The sequence below is a fragment of the Mesoplodon bidens genome, assembly GCF_964165515.1.
Source record: "Mesoplodon bidens genome assembly, chromosome: 1".
In the NCBI taxonomy this organism is placed as follows: domain Eukaryota; kingdom Metazoa; phylum Chordata; class Mammalia; order Artiodactyla; family Ziphiidae; genus Mesoplodon; species Mesoplodon bidens.
Window position 1 is genome coordinate 199,355,829 of NC_138176.1, and position 20,277 is coordinate 199,376,105.

The following is a 20,277-nucleotide window of genomic DNA, read 5'->3' on the forward strand; positions in this document are numbered from 1 at the left end:
GTATATTTTTATTTAAAATAGTAAATCATTATCACTAAAGATAAGGCCTAGGGACTTCCTGGTGGCGCAGTGGTTGAGAGTCCGCCTGCCGATGCAGGGGACACGGGTTCGTGCCCCGGTCCAGGAAGATCCCACATGCCGCGGAGCAGCTGGGCCCGTGAGCCATGGTCGCTGAGCCTGCGCATCCGGAGACTGTGCTCCGCAACCGGAGAGGCCACAATGGTGGGAGGCCTGCGTACCACACACACAAAAAAAGAATCCACCTGCCAATTCAGGGGACATGGGTTCCAGCCCTGGTCTGGGAAGATCCCACATGCCACGGAGCAACTAAGCCCATGTGCCACGACTACTGAGCCTGCATGCCACGACTACGGAAGCCCACGTGCCTAGAGCCCGTGCTCCACAACAAGAGAAGACACCACAATGAGAAGCCCTCACACTGTAATGAAGAGTAGTCCCCGCTCGCTGCAACTAGAGAAAGCCCGTGCACAGCAACGAAGACCCAGCGCAGCCAAAAATAAATAAATTAATTTTTTAAAATTGCTAATATTTAATCATGTTTTTAAAACTGCAGGAATTAAAAAGTTTCCTTTTGGGTTCCCTCAGATTCTTGGGTATACCTTTGTTTCAGTACTTTGAAGAAAGGGACATTATTGATTTTTGCGCTTCAACTCGTAACTCTATAGGTACTCAATTATTGAATGGTTACAAATTTATTTTTGGTTTTGAGGCCTTGGCACATTAAGGTAGAGAACTACTCTGATCCCTTTCAAAGAATTCCTTTTTTCTTCCCCGCTTGTTGTACCGCACACACATACAAATTCACAGGTTTTAAAAAAAAAAAAACGTAATTATTTCTTATATAAAATTAAACCAAAGCAATAAGATAAGAATTTTCTGAATTGACTAAAGCTTCTGGTGTCTGTAAGTTGATTATTTAGCTTTTCTTTGTGTTACATTGACTAGAAAAAAGTTTTTTTGAATGTCTAATATTTTTCATAAACAGGAATATTTCTTTCCTAACAAAGTAAGATAGATCACATTAATGTATTATTCAGACAGATTCTTCCAAGCCGTGTAGAATAAAGCTGTCCTGTCTCTCCCTTCCACACTGCTTCTCTCCATACGTCCTGGGAACTATCTCAGTACTCATTCCACGCTCTGAATTCTTGGCTGACATAATCCCTGTTACTCTGTATGCTTCCTGGGGCATCATCAGGGTTTATGTTGAGCTCCTGTAGTCAAATGCTTCCATTTTATATTTATTATTTTTTTAAAGATTGGTGATATAAATTCTTTATTTTTTTAATTGCTGTAGTCCTCCAGTGTAATACATGATAGAATAGAAGCTATCACAAAACCAGTGTTACCATTATTGAGTCTTTGAGAGTTTTAAAAATACTTGGATATTGTCTGGTTAAGTGTTTGTTTATTTTTAATTTTTCAACTGAGCCTGGAGAATTATATACATTTACTATTATTATATCTTCTCTGTCTCCTTTATTATTTATCCTTATATGTGATACACAGATATTTTCTATTCTGTTGTATCTTTTAATGTTAATCACTACTCATATATCACAAATTGATTTCATGACCCACTAATAGAGTAGGAAACTTCCGGAAAGCAAGACAAATGTCCATGCAAGCACTTCAAATCATTGCTGCAAGTATTAGTGAATACGTTTTATACTTCATATTCATATGCTTCATATTCTCCTATCATGTGTGGTGGTAATTTGACTTTTATTACTGTCTAAACATGTTAAATTTAGAACATTTCTGACAATTAATTTCTGGTCTCATATTTTTCTTAAGAGCATGCATCTCTGCTTGTCCAAGGAAATTTAGCTCTTACTAGGAGAGGAAAAAAATGAAATGTGTGTTCTAATACCTATAGCTAGTATTTTAATACCTTACAGTGAGGGGTGGGGTGTGATAGCTGAAGAAAACAGAGGCTGGTAACAGCAGAACTAACAGGGATGTGCCAGCCAGAGGACCACAATTTGTTCATTTGTCTTTATGTTTCATGTCAAAAAGCCAGTGCATTTGTAAAACACTGAGTCCCACCTCCCGCAGATAGTAGGTATGGGTCATCTCTTGCAGTGCTATTCAGAATTGCCTTATAGCTGCCCTCAGGCATAAACATATTTTATGACAGGACACAAACACATCTACTCATTCCAGAAATGAAAGGTTCACTCAACAGAACTTATTCTTTCTATAACTGATGTACTTTGATACTCTCGCTCCTTCTTTTTTAAAAATGCTGGTTGCAACAGGAAATTGATGTCCTGACACATCAGCCTGGGTCAAGTTGAAGAACGCTGTCTTGTTGGACAGAATCCCTGGGTACCACGTATCACTGTTATTCTTTCTGATTACCAGAGCCACCCCTGTAATGAAAAGTCTTATACAGGAGGGATGACGTAGGGTCTAAGCAGAACAGACGTTACCAAGCTGGACCAGAAAACACCACCTAGTCTGACCTGTGGAAGAGTAATGTTTTCACAGAACATATCTTTATATTATACATTGTTTTTGCAATGAACAAACTATATCCAACAACATAAAACTCGTCACTAAATCCTAATAGACAGAAGGAAGGAGCATAAGGACAGTATCATTTGTGCGGACAAGAAAAATGTAGTAGAATTTTTACTTAGCCAAAAGTTTGAACGATACCATGAATACAATAATAATGACAATAACAGCAGTTCTCATGTATTGCGTATTTACTCTCTGCTAAGGACTTTATCATCTTCATTCCTTTTGATCCTCAGAACTGTCCAGTGAAGGTGGGTATTATCTTTTTCTTTTCCAAGTGAGAGAAACACGCCTTAAGGAAATGAATCAACTTCCCCAAAGTAATTCAGCTAGTAAGTGTTCACATGCTGACACACGCCCTGTGGTCTTTACCACCACCTGTGATGTCCAGCCTGAGCATGGAGCCGCACAGTCCTGAATCGTGCCGCTGCCACTTCCTAATTATATGCCTTCGAGCTGCACGGTTTCCTCCTTGTGAAGTGAAAAAGAAACCGTGCATCTCATACAGCCATGATGATGAGTGAGGAAAGAACTTAGTAAGGAGTTCTTAGCAAGAAGAAGCTGTTTGTCCACAGCATTGCCAATAGGAAGAGTGAGCAAACTCTGTTTTCGTCCATCTGTGGGATCAGAAATAATCTATCCATTTTAATTCGCCTTTATCATATAATGTTGTAAACTTGTTAATGGATTACTTTTTATGGATCTGTCTGACCCACAGAAAATATTCCCTGGTTTCTAAATCCTGGAGTATCTTTAGAGTGAGGGTGGTTGTTTCTGCTGTGTGTTTTGGGCATCCACTCGCCCCAGAGGCACCGGAATGGACCTACTGACTTTCTAGAGAATTCTCAGAGCTCTGTTTCATTTCAGCTTATCATTTCATCCCTTAGTAAGCCTTAATAAGATCACAGCTCATTTTCAATAGAAATTCCCCATTTGAAGTTTATTCATTTCTTCATTCCCACTGGAATTTGAATTGCACTGTGTCCTGTTGCTCCTGAATCAACAAGGAAATGTCACCATTTCCACAGTGACAGAATTCTTCGTATACCTGCAAGAACTCCAACGTGTACTGAAGATAATTTAAAGTCTTTGTACTGTTCACCAAGGCAGAATTGTAGGGCATTTAAAAAGAAAGAGCTGTAGAGCATTCTTTCTGAATGCTTGTTTGGGGAAATAGTTGTCATTTTTTCACACGCCTTCTGCTTTTCAGAACAACTCCTCGAATTCATGCACCAGCTGCCGGCTTTTGCCAACATGACGATGTCGGTGAGGCGGGAGCTCTGTGCTGTGATGGTGTTTGCGGTGGTGGAAAGGGCCGGGACCATCGTGTTAAACAACGGTGAAGAGGTTAGGAAATATTTCTGCCACTCATAACGTCTCTATGTGAGCCTCGCTCGATGCAGCAAATGAACAAAAACCCCATTCTTCTTCTTTCCTCCTTACAAACCAAGGGCAACAATAAGTTTGAATCATTCAGGAATTATGATGCACTCGTTGTGTCAGAGTCTTCCAAGTTCATTATTTTATTTTCTATTATTTGCGGTATTCCAGATGATACTGGTAGAAACATTTTTGACATTTTAACTTTTCAGATTTTGCAAGTTAAACGTTCATAATATTATGCCTCTTGTCGGAACAAAATGCTATTCTTATCAAGGCTGTGGTGATCATTTTATCTTGTTTACATGTGTTTTGGGGAACAGAAGACATTTTTTTCCCCAGTGTCGTTTAAGAGAGGAATAGCCAGAGTCATTAGGAGAGCGGAGCGCCGTGCAGGCACCTGGAAACCCGCGGGTCCATGGCTGTGCTTTAGTTCTTGTTCTGTGAACTTGGCGAATGGTCAGCTGTACTTGGGTTATTTGTTCCCTCTTTAAAAAATAAAAGATCTAAATCATTTTTAGGGACCATTCCAGCATTTACAGCTTCATGATCATGATGTTATTTTGTGCTTTGTCTTCATTTTTTGGAACTAGCTGGACTCCTGGTCAGTGATTCTGAATGGTTCTGTGGAAGTGACTTACCCAGATGGAAAAGCAGAAATACTGTGTATGGGAAATAGTTTCGGTGTCTCTCCTACTATGGACAAGGAATACATGAAAGGAGTGATGAGGACAAAGGTGGATGACTGCCAGGTATAAACTGTCATTATTCTGTATTCTGTTAATATAAAGAACACTTACGTATGCAGTTGAGGTAAGATTTTTCAGCCTGTATAAACAGGTCATCTTTTAGATTTATAAAGAAGATTTTAAAGTAGAACTATGACTTTTAGTGTTATCACGCTCCAGGAAATTAAAAACAAATCTTCCGTAAAGTTACTTGGACTCCACAGAGCTAAGCATTCTGTAAATGTGTTCTATTAAAAAACAGGTGTTCTATAAATATGGTATTTTTAAATTTTCCTCAATAATAATTTATAATTTAGTCAACAAAAAATATGGAAGTAAAATGCCCATCATGAAAAGAAATTATATAGGTTAGTAAAGATGCTGTGATACAGTTACACAGTATTTTTATCTAAATACATGGAAGATATGGAATTGATTTTAGAAGTCATGAAAATTAATCATGGTATGAATCAGTAGAAACACTTGATAGTAAAGAAATGATTGCTAATAAAAACAATATCAGTATTGATATTATGTTAATATTCATTATTTAAAAGCATTTAATAAAAGGCTAGAGAGAATGTTGAGACCAAATGTGAAATTTAATTAGGTCGATCTAACAGGTAACCTCTATATTAGTGTAAAAAATATTTAAGATGTGGGCTTCCCTGGTGGCGCAGTGGTTGAGAGTCCGCCTGCCGATGCAGGGGACACGGGTTCGTGCTCCGGTCCGGGAAGATCCCACATGCTGCAGAGCAGCTAAGCCCGTGAGCCGTGGCCGCTGAGCCTGCGCATCCGGAGCCTGTGCTCCACAACGGGAGAGGCCACAACAGTGAGAGGCCCGCGTACCGTAAAAAAAAAAAAAAATATATATATATATATATATATATATGTATATTTAAGATGCTTTTATCAGTATTAAGTATTTATAATTTATATCTTAAAAAATTGTCCTTGAAAGATAAAATACTTTAATATAAATAAACCAAAAGAGTTGACTTAGACTAATTAATGTTAAGTGCTCCTTGTATTTATTAGTCTACAGTCTAAAATACATCTGAATATAGTTTATGCTAAAAGAACATCATTGAATTTTTATAATGTCTGATAAATATAAAATAGTGCTCATTTAAATTTTCATTTCAAGCGTTTTACTTACTAAAAAGAAAAATGACCATGGCTATAAATAAAATCATCTTACTTAGAGAATAATTTTGCTAAATAATTCCTCCAGTGAGCACCATGGAGAGGGAAAAAAAAGGCTATAAATTCAGTTTTTGAATATGTAATGCCAGAAGAGCTTTCTTAATATAGCCAGCTCTCAATTATTTGGCAAAATAGAGGAAAACAGAATGGTACATAAATCTCAAAGTCTATATTTGGCCTCAAAATGTGTATTTAAAAGGGGTCATATGTGATATTTCCCCTTTTAGAATTATATTCCAAAAAAAAAAAAAAAGCCGAACTGAGTCAAAACGAACTGGAAAATTGTTAAAGGTTTCTCTGTCCTGTTATTGCTTCTCAGTCTCTCCTTGCGCCCTTCTGCAAGTCAGGATCACTAGAGCATCTAGGTCCGTTTCTGTCCTTAAAGGGCGAGTAAAAGCTATTTTGTTTCTGAGAATTCAGCTCCTACATTAGCACCTCATAATTGTCCAACCCCTTTTGTTAGAAATTTTGTAATCTTGGGACTGAAGTGATATAAGAGGCACAGAAATGTCTCAGAATAATTGATAAAAATATTATGACTTAATATTCCAAGAGTGCTGAAGTCATGTCAGATGTAGCAGGTAACCTTAAATATCCAGGAGTCCTGGGAGAGGACGAGGAGGTAGCTGTAGGGAAGACAGTTCATCTCTCTACTGGATGAGGAATCAGCGGGAAATCCAGAGTGATAGTCATCAAGGTAGACGCCAAGAGAAAACTCTAATTGAAAACGAAAACTCTGATTGAGGTAGTATTAGACTCCTGTAGTTCCTGATACGAGACTCCCAGATGTACAAAGAGGGTCAAGGGTGCAGCGTCTGCCAGACCAAGTCTTTCTCACTCTGCAGGCCTCTCCACACGCTGTAAAAGGAACGTGAAATCAGGGGTTCAGGAATCACCCTTGTGATTCCCCCCCATCTCAGGCCCTGCGTTCCTTCCCTCCATATTAGAACAGTCATGGAGAATGAATTTAGATATTTTAATGCAAATGCTTATTTGCATTAAATTATAGCATTTTAGCGTATTTCTGTTAAAATGTCATTTATTTGTCAGAAAGTGCGCATGCCACATCCTCCTCTTGCTGGGAGAACTAAACAGTGAGAATCACATTTTTGTCCATAACGTGATCTCCACGAGGGTGTCATTGTACTGAGCACATTGTAGGCAATCAAAGGTTACTGAATGAAATGAACGAAAGTGGTGTTCCCTCTACCAAGAGGAAGCAACCTTGGCTAGGTTTGGCCCTCATTTCCTTACAGTTCAGTGGGTTCCCAAAATACATCTTGGGTAGTGTGGTATAGAGTCGAGCCCAAGTTCAGCCTGAGGACACAGCATGAGTAGATGCAGTTTGACACTTATTTCTGTCTGTTTGGGTCCCGTGATGTGCTCAGTGCTCAGCACTGTGCTTTGCCCTGCTCCCTTCTGTGTGCCTCTCTTCGCATTCTCTTTTTCTCTCTCTCTCTTTTTTTTTTTTTTGGGCACACCACTCGGCATGTGGGATCTTAGTTCCCCAACCAGGGATTGAACCTGCGCCCCCTGCAGTGGAAGCATGGAGTCTTAATCACTGGACCACCAGGGAAGTCCCCTCCTCTTCCCATTCTTGTCCCCTGTTGGGTTTGAAGGACAAAGGCGGGGCCAGGCATAGATGTCCTTTGGTACCAGGTGATTGGTCATGGTTTTCCATTCCCCATCCACGCCTTTTCCTTTTCTTTCTCCCTCTTCCTGTCCCTCTTTTCCTTTCCCGCTCTTCTACTTCTGTCTCCCCTTCCTCTCTCCACCACCTACATCTAGGGCCTACCCGTGACACCCAGGCATCGCCTCGCTCTGCCCTGCACCCTTCAGCGGGGAGGGAACACTTTGATTCCTGTGTGAACAATTAGGTATGAACTCCCTTGCAGATGCAAAGTACCAGTTTAAACAGATCTAACGTCTTAAGGTAAATCTGTGAGACTCATGTTTTCTTGAGACCGTGAGAGCTAGTGATGCTTTGAATTTTAGCAGAAGTTTTGGAGGAGAAAGCAATTGCATGGATATTGTGAAAGCTGACTGTTTTCTATGTTGATAAAAGTTTAACTTTACTTCATTCTTTTATCATTTTTAATATTTTTACTAAATAAAAGTTGTGAGGTTATATGCCCAAAAGAAAATTATCCGGTGATGTAATAAATGAAATTAAGTCATTGCCCTTTTATAGATGAAATCTTGCTTGAATTTTTATTTCATATCAGAGTGCCAAGATCATACAGGACTTTCACCTGTGAACACCTGTCTGGCAGTATAAAACCTCACTAAAACAATTAATGTGTATAACTCACAGATTTTCAACTGGCTTCATCCTACCAATTAAAAATTATATTTTTCCTATAAATTTCATGTTATACCTAAAAACTTCTTAAAGCAAAAATAAATTTGCTCATAAAAAATAAATGTTTTCTTGTAAAATTTATTTCTTTTGAGATAGCAGTTCTGTATGGCCATATTAGAAATTCAGTTTAGGAGTCCTTTTTTTTTTTCCTTTTTGGATGGTATTTCAGTTTGCTGCAGAAGAAATGCCAAAGATGTCTGTCTAGACACTAAGAATTTCAAATCAAACTTATTCTAATTTCTTTAAGTCCTTAGTCAAGAAGATTAATTTTAGTACATTTCTCTTCAGAAAGCATTTTCTTTTTATCTCTCTACGTACTTGTTTTAACTCAGGGATATATTTCTTTTTTAGGAGATAAGTGATATAATTACGTTCTCTAAAAATGAGTATAAGAAAGAACACCTAAAATTATTTGGAGACCTGGGGAACAATTTTGCTACCCTGTAAAAAGAAAAAAATTAAAAATATTTTTGAGGCAAGAAACTAAGGACCATAGACTTTAAACATACACACACCTGTGGTCAGTGTTAAGGATATGTGTCTGTAGGGGTTTTTTGGCATTTAAAAAAATATATTAAACTATCCATAATTGCTTACAACAAAAGCCTATGCTTTTTGAATTTTAACTTTTTGATTCTAAACTCTTAATGGAAAAATTAGTGAGATGATATCAATCAACTTGATGGAAGAAACTTAATATCATAGTATGCTCTTTCTTGAGTGTGAACTGCTGCTGCTACTTCTGTAAAAAAGCTTTACTGATTATGCAGAAAGTATGGAAAATATAGAAAAGTATATTAAACAATGAAAGTCACTTGTAAATTGCATTGCTCAGAAATAATCATTATTAGCCTTTTGTCATGCCAAGATTTTGATATGCATGTATAATTTTTTTAAATTAGCAAGCATGTACTTCTGAGACATTGGTTACATTAGAATGCTGAAGGCACAGCTGTTTCCTCATCTGTACAGTGGGGATAATAGTCATACCTTCCTCACGGGCTGGTTGGGAGGATAAAGTGAGAAAGTTCCTATAAAGCTACTGCAATATCATGATGATAATAATAATGTCATCATTGTCATTAAAATCATTATTACAATATTTGGTTTTAAATTTTTTAAAAAAATTAATGTATCATCATGAATAGTGAGCCAGAAGCCTAAACGTCCTATGAAAATATGATTTTAGATGCCTATAGCATCTTTTATCTTACGTACATTATAATTTAACCATTTCCTCTTTTCATCTTTTCACCTTAAAGGAGAAAAAGAAATGTCCATCCTTTCTTCATTCCTAACAGATTTTTTTTTTTTTTGCGGTACGTGGGCCTCTCACTGTTGTGGCCTCTCCCATTACGGAGCACAGGCTCCGGACACGCAGGCTTAGCAGCCATGGCTCACGGGCCCAGCCGCTCCGTGGCATGTGGGATCCTCCCGGACCGGGGCACGAACCCATGTCCCCTGCATTGGCAGGCAGACTCTCAACCACTGCGCCACCAGGGAAGCCCCCTAACAGATTTTTAAAATAAGAATAAATTATTCAAACTTCAGAGAAGACAATAATTTTTATTTACGAATCTACTGTTGCTTCCTCACTGGCCTCTGGCTAATTTGTGTAATAAGTGATTTCTAGAATTCATTCGTAACTTTCTTTAAAACTACTAAGAAATGTAATTAAATGGTTTGCCCTGAGCCCTGAAATTTTTTATCTTTGGGGTCGTGGAGGAGTAATTGCTTGATGTGCATATTTTTGTTAACTTTTTCTTTAAAAGAGCAAGGATTAACCTTCATACCAGTTATGAGGAGTAGTGATTTGAGCTTAACAAATACGTAGCTTGTTTTGTGGACCCTTTTTGAACGGACTTTCTACAATGATTTCTTTTATCAATTATAATTAGCAAATTTGTTATATCTACTGCTTGGGTATCTTTGAATTTTGATATCTTTTACTAAGATCATCTTTATTTTTAAATTGCTGCTCTCAAAATCTTTTCAGATTTTTTTAAACCCACTAAATGATAATTATGTTTTAATATCTATTTTTTAAATAATAAATAAAATTTATTGAGCACCTTCTGTATATCTAGCACAGTTCAGGAGTTTTACCTGGATTATCTCACTCAGCCTCCACAAGAATCCTATGAGGCTGGTGCTCTTATGATCATCTCCCCTTTTCAGATAGTAAAATAAGGCCCACCGAGTGATTGTCCCAGGATCCCACAGTGAGAGGTAGTAAAGCTGGGGTTTGAATCAGTTCACCTGACCCTAGAAACCACAGGGAGGAAGGGTTGGGGCAGGTAAGAGAATTTCTTCTGAAAAGCAATTTTATGATGATTTTATTAGCACGCTAGGATTTCCTAAGCACCAGAGAGTCCCGGGTTTGTACCTGCCCACTGATAGTATAGCAAAAAATCACAATCTAAAAAAAGTTGTGGTCACTTAGCTCAGTCCCCTGGATTCACGTTGCACATTACAATTCTTAAACTAGAAAGACCACCCAGCAGCTACCCTGATGGAGTGGATTACAATCCATTATTACATTATTCTATTCTGAATTCTTTTCATATTCTTCCTTTCTATTAGGGCCATAATTCTAACAGATACTTAAACCATGTATAGACTCTTCAAAGCTTTTTTGCTGCTCTGCCCACAGTTGTGTCTTTTTTTTTTTTTAATTTTTATTGGAGTATAGTTGATTTACAATGTTGTGTTAGTTTCCGGTGTCCAGCAAAGTGATTCAGTTATACATGTACATATAGCCAGTCTTTTTTTTTTTCTTTTTAATATCTATCCTGAGAGTCCACTCTCCTCCCCCAGTGTTTTCTGAGTGTCACATGTTGGGGGGTGGGAGTGGTGAGAAAGAACTATTCTAATTTTATCTTCTGATATTTTTCATTGTTAGGATTTTTAATATAAACTACATATAAATATTCTAAAAATGAAACTTTTCTTGACCAAGGAGGAAATACATTAAAAAGTAGAGAAGTCCGATTAAGGTTCATTACTGCCCTCATTTAAAAAGTATGAGAGAGACATGGGAAAATGTCAGTGTTAAATAATTAAAACACTGAATCATTAGCACTGCTATAGGTCTCTCGCAAGCACTTTATCATTAGCATGTGACTTACATTTTATTCCAGTTTGTCTGCATAGCCCAGCAAGATTACTGCCGTATCCTCAACCAAGTAGAAAAGAACATGCAAAAAGTTGAAGAGGAAGGAGAGATCGTCATGGTGAAGGAACACCGAGAGCTCGATCGAACGGGAACAAGGAAGGGGCACATCGTCATCAAGGTGAGACAAACACGCCTCTGCCCCGTGGCAGGAGGGATTAGGTAGTACCCGTTAGGATGGTGTAAGATGCCCCCACTCCATTTTTAGGCGTAACTTCTCTTAAATGTTATCAATTGTAAAAAAATCTTTATCTCTCCTGAAGAACAGCAGTCTTATTCATTATTGTGTATGTTACTGTCCAGTTCATCTTAGGCTGAAGGTTTGAAATCAAGGTACCATATAGCTGCCATTCATGTGGGATGCTGATGACGCCTTTGATTTGTTGCAGGGCACCTCAGAAAGATTAACGATGCATTTGGTGGAAGAGCATTCGGTGGTGGATCCGACATTCATAGAGGACTTCCTGTTGACCTATAGGACTTTCCTCTGCAGCCCGATGGAAGTGGGCAAAAAGTTGTTGGAGTGGTTCAATGACCCGAGCCTCAGGGATAAGGTTGGAAGTTGCATTTTAGTTTCCTTTCAGCTATGAAACATTCATATACAAAGTTAAAGAGACTTTAATATATATTTGTCATGCCACTTAATGTTCAAAATATTTTGATGGGATAAGAGAATGTACTTCTTAAGCCAAAAAAAAAAAAAAAAAAAGAGGTGATACACATACTAGTTCTTGTTATAGATTTCTAAGTTCAGCCCTAGAATTTTTTTGTTGTTTTAAAGCCCTGCCTCTTGGGCTTGCAGTTTATTTATTTGTTTGTTTATTTATTGGGCCGCGCCATGTGGCATGTGGGATCTCAGTTCCCCGACCAGGGATCAAACCCACGCCCCCTGCATTGGAAGTGCGGAGTCTTAACCACTGGACCGCCAGGGAAGTCCCTAGAAATGTTTTTCTTTTTAACGCAAAGGCCAATACATAGGCCAGCAAATGTTTCAGCAGGTATTCTATGAGAATCGTTCCCTATGTGGATGTATTTTTGATGTATTTGTGGGAGGAGGTGAGTTCCATGTCCTTCTCCTCCGCCATCTTGATTCCCTTCCCCCCAGCAAATGTTTAAACTTTAGTTCTGTTGCAAATTCTGTTAAAACACAGCCCTCAATCACCTGGGTTCCATGGGAATCTGCATCCTCTGGTTCAGTGGACGGCCAGTGTACACCACATAAAAGTTACAGTTTTTCAGTTGGTACCCGAGCAGCATCCCCTCAGAACCATCACGGGCAGGTAGGCCCCAGTCATGTAATTCTTCTGAACAAACCCTCTTCAGCATCTCTTGAGTCAGGCTCTTTTTCAAGGCCAGAGTGGGTGATAAAGTACTAGTCTTGTGAGGTTTGAGAGTTACTCATGGCCTGTACTCATGTCTCCTTCCACATGACAGCCTGGTTTCCCTGAGGCCGACTTGGGAGAGGCAGGGCGTACAAATCCAGAACTGGGGACTAGCAGCAAAAGGCCTCCAGCTCCAGCGCTGGCCCTGCCGGTGACTCGCCCATGGCCCTAGAGCAATAGTTTGGACAGTAATGCTCTTCATCTCATAATCTGAGGGTCACGGGCATAGAAGACCTCAGCCGAGGTCCTTAGCCTTAGCATTGCCTCTGCCATTTACCTTCTGTGTCATCTCACCCTCCTGCTACTCATCTCTTTACTTGTAGAACAGTAATCAGCCTCCTTCTGGGGTTGCTGTGAAGATGAATAACTGTGTAGTGCCTGGCTGTCAGCAGTCTCTTGGTGCATCTTGAAGCTATTGTGGTGGTCGTCAGTAGTATTCAGTTTATGATTTAGGAATCTCGTTTTTCTAACCTGGAATATGGCTAGTAGACTTCTAAGTTGACTTCTCAGCTACAAAACCTTAATTTTATGAAAAGGTCAGGTGTTAAGGACATAGTTTCAGGGAAAGTGATCATCTGGGTTTCCTAAACTTGAAAAATGGGCATTAGTGGAAATAAACAACAAAAAATTAATATAAATATCAAGAGTTGACTCCTGAGTGATTAGTCAGGTTATATACTATAATTTGTTACAGCGTACTAACTATAAACAGTATTTTAACTGAAGTTTGAAGATTAACTGTATACTGTCTACTCTATTTCTTTACTGCTAGAATGGCATGCTTAATTTTCCCACTTTAAGAGGTTAGTTAACGCTTGAAAACAATGCTATGGAAAATTTCTTTGATCTTGTTATTCAAGATTTAGAACATTAAACTCATAAAATAAAACAGGTACTTTTATATTTAAAGTTGCAGTTATACTCACTTCATCTAGTAAAATTTTACTGAGAATTAGATGTTGTTATAAATATTAAGGATGCCCTTAGAACATAACAGTTAAAGTTGTCGTCTTCATGGAACTTATAGTCTAATGAAGGTCACACAGTTCTTGCTGGTACAAAGCTAATATTCCATAGCTGTGAGTGTGTGTATTGTTCTTTATAAAGCTCAGTGTAGGGGCTTCCCTGGTGGTGCAGTGGTTGGGAGTCCGCCTGCCGATGCAGGGGACGCGGGTTCGTGTCCCGGTCCGGGAAGATCCCACATGCCGCGGAGCGGCTGGGCCCGTGAGCCATGGCCACTGAGCCTACGCGTCCAGAGCCTGTGCTCCGCAATGGGAGAGGCCACAACAGTGAGAGGCCCGCAAAAAGCTCAGTGTAGGGCTCAGTGAAAACGTGTGCAGGGTAAGAAAAGGCCACTCATTTTTCCTGCAGAATTGTAGATGTTAAAGTTTCTTTCTTCTTTTGTATTATTTTGATTTTATTATAGTTTTTGTTGTGACCTATTTCAAATGTATTTTGAAATGAAGCAAGGTAAAAGTTAGTTACCATCCTTCACAGATTCAAAACCCTTCTCGGCCAAACAGCGTAGAGTCCACATTCAAAGTATTAATATATATTTTCAGAAGGTCATCCTCTTATGAATGAAATCTGAGAGTTTTGTTGTTACTTTTCTTGTTCATTGTTATTAGGTAAATTGTTTGTTGGATAACTTTTTTGAAATGACTTTAATCATAAATTTTTAGCACTAGAAAGAAGAAAACCTATTAAAAATAATTGATTTTGCAGGTTACACGGGTAGTATTATTGTGGGTGAATAATCACTTCAATGACTTTGAAGGGGATCCTGCGATGACTCGATTTCTAGAAGAATTTGAAAATAATCTGGAAAGAGAGGTAATATTTGTGATTTTTTAAAAATAAACCATCAGCTTTAAGTTCATTTTATTCAGCCCATCTTTGAAACCACTCTTTTTTAACTCTTGTAGAAAATGGGCGGACATCTAAGGCTGTTAAATATTGCTTGTGCTGCTAAAGCAAAAAGAAGATTGATGACACTCACAAAACCATCTCGAGAAGCTCCCTTGCCTTTCATCTTACTTGGAGGCTCAGAGAAAGGATTTGGAATCTTTGTTGACAGTGTAGATTCAGGTAGCAAAGCAACCGAGGCAGGCTTGAAACGAGGGGACCAGGTATGGTATTTCTGAATGCAAACATAAGGGTAAATACTGGTGTCTTTTTCTCCTTCAGTCAATTGGGAAACTGAAATTAATTTTATAACTTTATTTTTAGATATTAGAAGTAAATGGTCAAAACTTTGAAAATATTCAGCTGTCAAAAGCCATGGAAATTCTTAGAAATAACACACACTTATCTATCACTGTGAAAACCAATTTATTTGGTAAGTGTTTTACATTTTTGCATACTTTCATTTTTCTCCCTTTTTTTGGTCTTTTTTTTAGCATTTAAGTCTTAATCATGAAAAAAGTCATGTTTATAATTCAAACATCATAAGAATTGAAAATTTATAGTAAAATGCATAGATACAGAATTAATTATGTAAGTGTATAATTAGATCTGAATCAAAATCTACTTGAGGACCATAGCATTATTTTTATTGATGTTTTTATTGATAAATATTTTAAATATCTATACATTTAAAGAGTGTGCTATTTTAACGTAATCTGAGTAGAAGTGACAGAAAACATACAAAAACAGATTCTTGGTGTCATTTGTTCATTGGAGTAGTGTTTTTCTACAAGATTACCATTTTGATAGCTGAAGTCTGTACTTAGATAATATTTCCAAGTTCTACAATCACCTTTGAATTGTTCAGATTCTTATAATGGGCGTTTTGTGGTGTTTGTTTCCTTTTTAGTATTTAAAGAACTTCTCACAAGATTGTCAGAAGAGAAGAGAAATGGTGCCCCTCACCTCCCTAAAATTGGAGACATCAAAAAGGCCAGTCGCTACTCCATTCCAGATCTCGCCGTAGACGTAGAACAGGTGATAGGACTTGAAAAAGTAAATAAGAAAAGTAAAGCCAACACTGTTGGGGGAAGGAACAAGCTAAAAAAGATACTGGACAAGACTCGGATTAGTATCTTGCCACAAAAACCATATAAGTAAGTGTCTGTATAGGTTTTCTGTGCGTTGTTATTGTGTGAAAATGACATGCAAAGGTAGTGATGTAACTAGTGTTTGCACATGAGTGTAAAAAATGTTTTCAAGGTTTTATGGCTGAGCTATCTTAGAAGCGATATTGAACAATTAAGTTTGTTTTAATCCCATTTCTGACACTTACTTGCCCACTCCGATGTTCATTGAAATATCTTGTTTCTCATTTGGACTTTTAAAAGACAAGAATGTGTGTTTGCTCCTGTCTCCGCCATGGTGTGGCGTCAGTTCTGCTCCTGTTTCTTTGTTTCTGGGTGTCTTCTCCACCATCAGCATCTGCTGTTTGCCAGCCAGGTCATTGCTGCTCCCAGTTGCTTCCGTTCATGCTTGCCATTCTCTTGTTTCCTCTCTCTCCTGTTTTCAGTTATTTAACTGTTGCCAGGACATCACCAACCAAGCACAGAACTCCTTTCCTTCCTCCCAGTGGGCTCTGCAGTCAGAATGTCAGGTGTATTCTTGAATCTCTTCTTAGCTGTTTACTTACGCCAGGAGCTCATACCAGACAAAGTTGCAGGTGTCGCACTTTTTTAGCTTTGCTTGTCTGCTTGCTTTTGTCTTCATTTTAGCTCCTTCTGGGTCTGTGGGTGTTCTATAAAACCCAGTTACCATCAGCCAAAATTCTTTCAAGTATTAAATTACATGGGTGCCCCAAATTCATTTATTATTGATTCCTCAAACTACAGAGGTGTAAGCGATAACTTGAAAACATAAAGGTTATTTTCTGTCTTTGATAATCTAATGGGTCCTACAGAGGAGCAGTACATATAAGCATTCAGGAGTGTATCGAGCATTTCTTTTTTTTAATTCCACTTCAGATAAAATTTTCATCCAAAGATTAGAGAGATATGGTCTAGGATATGCTGTTAATGGGTCGAGTGTCAAACTTGTGTTTTCCCCATTAAACTATAATGATTGGTGGTTTCATATCAGCTAGAAAAGACTGCTACAGCAGAGTCCTGAGGATAAGCAGTGAGTAAGATGGCTTTATTTATAGACTCGAGAGTATGATTATACCAAGTAAGTTTCTAAGAGACAGTGGATTAGGCCTGCTGGCATTATAGAAAATAGGAATCGATTTTTTAGGTGACGCTTCTTGATGAAAAACTCATTTTTAAGTCGATAAGAAAGTTACCTCAGTTACTTTAACGTAGAATTATTAGCAGGACAGTAACAAAAAAAATCTTAGAGTCAGTTGACCATGAGTTAAATATGAACCTTTAAAACAATCTAACACAAGTCAGCATGACCCTGCCGAGTATTAATAGAAATGTGACATGTAAGAGCTGGGACGTAATCCATCCCCAGTACAGGGTGTTGGCAAAGGACACAGGATGAGAATACTATGTATAATGTTATTCTGTGTATTTAGAAAGATATTCAAAAGCTAGAAAAGGGAAAAGAACAAAGGATAAAAATTAGACATGATGATTTTTAAAGCACTGAGGAAACATCTTAAATAATTTGCATTGAAGAACATATATGACTCATTTAAATCTTTTTATGAAATATTAAATATTATTATGAAAATTATTTGAAATAATCCATATATGTAACGTAATTGAAATGAAATGAAAAGAATAGTTATATTTAAAAGAAGGCTCAGTAAACTGTAGGATCTGTTATATTGGTATGATAGACTTTATTTAATACTAGTTACTACTAAAACTTTTCTCTCCTAGAAATAAGCATATGTTAAGAAAGATTTTTTTTTGACAAAGCTACCAAAGTAGTCAAGCAGATGAATCTCCTAGTACTTTATATTTTTTAATTTTTAAATTTGTTTTTTATTTTTTGGCTGCGCTGGTCTTCATGGCGGCATGTGGGCTCTTCGTTTCAGGCTTCTCTTTAGTTGTGGCATGCGGGCTCTCTAGTTGTGGCACGCAGGCTCAGTAGTTGCGGTGTGTGGGCACTAGAGCACGCGGGCTCATTAGTTGTGGCACACAGGCTTCTCTCTAGCTGTGGTGTGCAGGTTTAGTTGCCCCATGGCACGTGGGATCTTAGTTCCCCGACCAGGGATTGAACCCACATCCCCTGCATTGGAAGGTGGATTCTTAACCACTGGACCATCAGGGAAGTCCCAGATGAATCTTCCAGATATACTGGGGTTTTTATCTCTCTCAAACATTATCAGTATCACAGAAGCTAAGATGTTGGATGGTGGCAGCCTGACAAGGATAGGCCCGGAAGAGCAATGTGAGTATGGGGTGGGTGGGCAGGAGGATGGTAAAGCTCAGGTCTCTTTGTCGGGTAAGTGGAGAAAGACTGCAGAACCCTGAGGAAAGAGAAAATAAACCAACAGACTACATATAAAGTTAACCAAGGTCAAAAAATCTCAGTAGCAATGAGAGAATTCTAGAGGTCCAGCAACAAGAGAATGTGCTCAGAGGTGGACCTTTCTGAACTAAGCCTTTAATATAAAGTAGTTTCAGTCCAAGAGTAACCCTGCAGCTGTGGACGGCAGAGATACAGCTGAGAGTAGAGCGTTAGATCATCATGCTTGGTATTGAAATGTTGCTGAGAAACAGCTCTGAAGAAGGCTGCTCGTTGGGGGATGCCTGGAGTGTACCAGGGTTGATAGCATCTGTGCCAGCAAAGGCCCAGTTGGCTCTGTCTTTGGTCTGAGTCCTTAGCAACTGTCTAATTTACGTATGACATCTAATATTTTTGACAATAAAGCCTAGTTTATATGGTTGAAAAATAAAATTCCACTAAAGATGTGAAGGTTTTAATGTTGCATAGAACATGAATCCTTTTTGTCTGTATATACGTGCCTCTATGCACTTAAATGAAAATTTAATTTTGTTGTGGACTTACCTTTGAATCTTTTTTTTAACTGTTATTGCAATAGAGTTGATCTACAATGTTGCATTAGTTTCAGGTGTACAGCAAAGTGATTCCATTTTATATATACATACTTTTTAGATTCTTTTCCCATATAGGTTGTTACAAGATATTGAGTATAGTTCCCCAGGCTAAGCAGCCTTGTTGGTTATCTATTTTATATATAGTAGTGTGTATATGTTAATCCCAAGCTCCTAATGTATCCCTCCCCACCTTCCCCTTTGGTTACCATAAGTTTGTTTTCTATGTCTGTGAGGCTATTTCTGTTTTGTAAATAAGTTCATTTGTACCATTTTTTAATATTCCACATGTAAGCGATATCATAGATAATTTGTTGTTCTCTATCTGACTTACTTCACTTAGTATGGTAATCTCTAGGTCCATCCATGTTGATGCAAATGGCATTGTTTCATTCCTTTTTATGGCTGAGTAATATTCCATTGTGTTTATATACCACGTCTTCTTTATCCATTCATCTCTTGATGGACACTTAGGTCGCTTCCACAACTGGCTATTGTAAATAGTGCTGCTATGAACATTGAGGTGCGTGTATCTTTTCAAATTAGTGTTTTCTCCAGATATATGCCCAGGAGTGGGATCGCTGGATCATATTGATCTATGAAGTTTGAAGAATTTACACTAAAATCTTCTTTGGTCTTGTATTTGCTTATTTGCCTCTGTAATTTCCATTTCCCTCCCAAATAAAGAGGAAGAATGCTGCTAGATTTTTTTTTCTTTGCACAGCCATTAAAAATGGTAGTTATTTTGATCAAGCTGTCATGTCTGAAAGCCTAATTGATGCTAAGTGTCTTATTTTATGGCACCTTGGTTGGTATCCCAACCTTAGTATGATCTTCTTTCTCCTTGTTTCAAGGTATTTATAGAAATTGGTCAGAGCTATAACCATTTGCTTGTGTTCTACTTATTTTGTGTTTGTTTGTGCTTATTGTTTCATTCTGATGTTTTGGAAACAGTTGGCCCTTCAAATCTAGAAATAATGTTATGTATTATTAAGCCATGTTTCAAGAGTTGTCCCCAGGCTTTTATAAGTGGAAATGAGTTTGTAGCTATCCATAGTAAGTAGTATTTCTCTGGGAGCTTAAACGTAGAACTAGAAATTTTGAGTAGTGAGTTCAAAGTGAAAGTGAGTCATTGGATTTCCATTGCCTCTTTTTTGATGCCAAGAAATGTCACCATGCACCACTGCTTTTTTATGCTCTGTATAATTAAGAAATAATGTCTGTGTCAAGCTTTCTTTACATTTGACTCCATCATGATCTCATTTATTTCTCTGAAACACTGGAGAATGAACTTGGGACAGTTTGGATTATTTTTCTCTTCATTTTTTACTCAATTTCTTCATTTCTTTAAGATAATAAAACAACTTACCCTTCTGAGGCAAAAGTCATCATTTGAGTGACTAAATGCCTTTTTAAAAATGTGCTTTTTCTTAAATCTATTTCCATGACTAACTAGGGCTCATCTTTTCTGGAATATATGTCTGTACTCAGAAACTACTAATATTTGTTATGGTTTGTCTTAAGC

At 37.9% G+C, this 20,277-nt stretch overlaps 1 protein-coding gene across 1 annotated transcript in view; it reads left to right on the plus strand.

Annotated features, from left to right (window-relative positions):
* RAPGEF2 (Rap guanine nucleotide exchange factor 2) overlaps positions 1-20,277 on the plus strand; it is a 245,483-nt gene that overhangs the window by 202,037 nt on the left and 23,169 nt on the right. Inside the window, exons 10-18 of the mRNA XM_081214612.1 lie at positions 3,758-3,894; positions 4,521-4,679; positions 11,364-11,516; positions 11,785-11,949; positions 14,503-14,610; positions 14,703-14,906; positions 15,007-15,115; positions 15,593-15,839; positions 18,023-18,138. Of these exons, the coding sequence (XP_081070738.1) occupies positions 3,758-3,894; positions 4,521-4,679; positions 11,364-11,516; positions 11,785-11,949; positions 14,503-14,610; positions 14,703-14,906; positions 15,007-15,115; positions 15,593-15,839; positions 18,023-18,138 (1,398 nt within the window). The remainder of the gene's footprint in view (positions 1-3,757; positions 3,895-4,520; positions 4,680-11,363; positions 11,517-11,784; positions 11,950-14,502; positions 14,611-14,702; positions 14,907-15,006; positions 15,116-15,592; positions 15,840-18,022; positions 18,139-20,277) is intronic.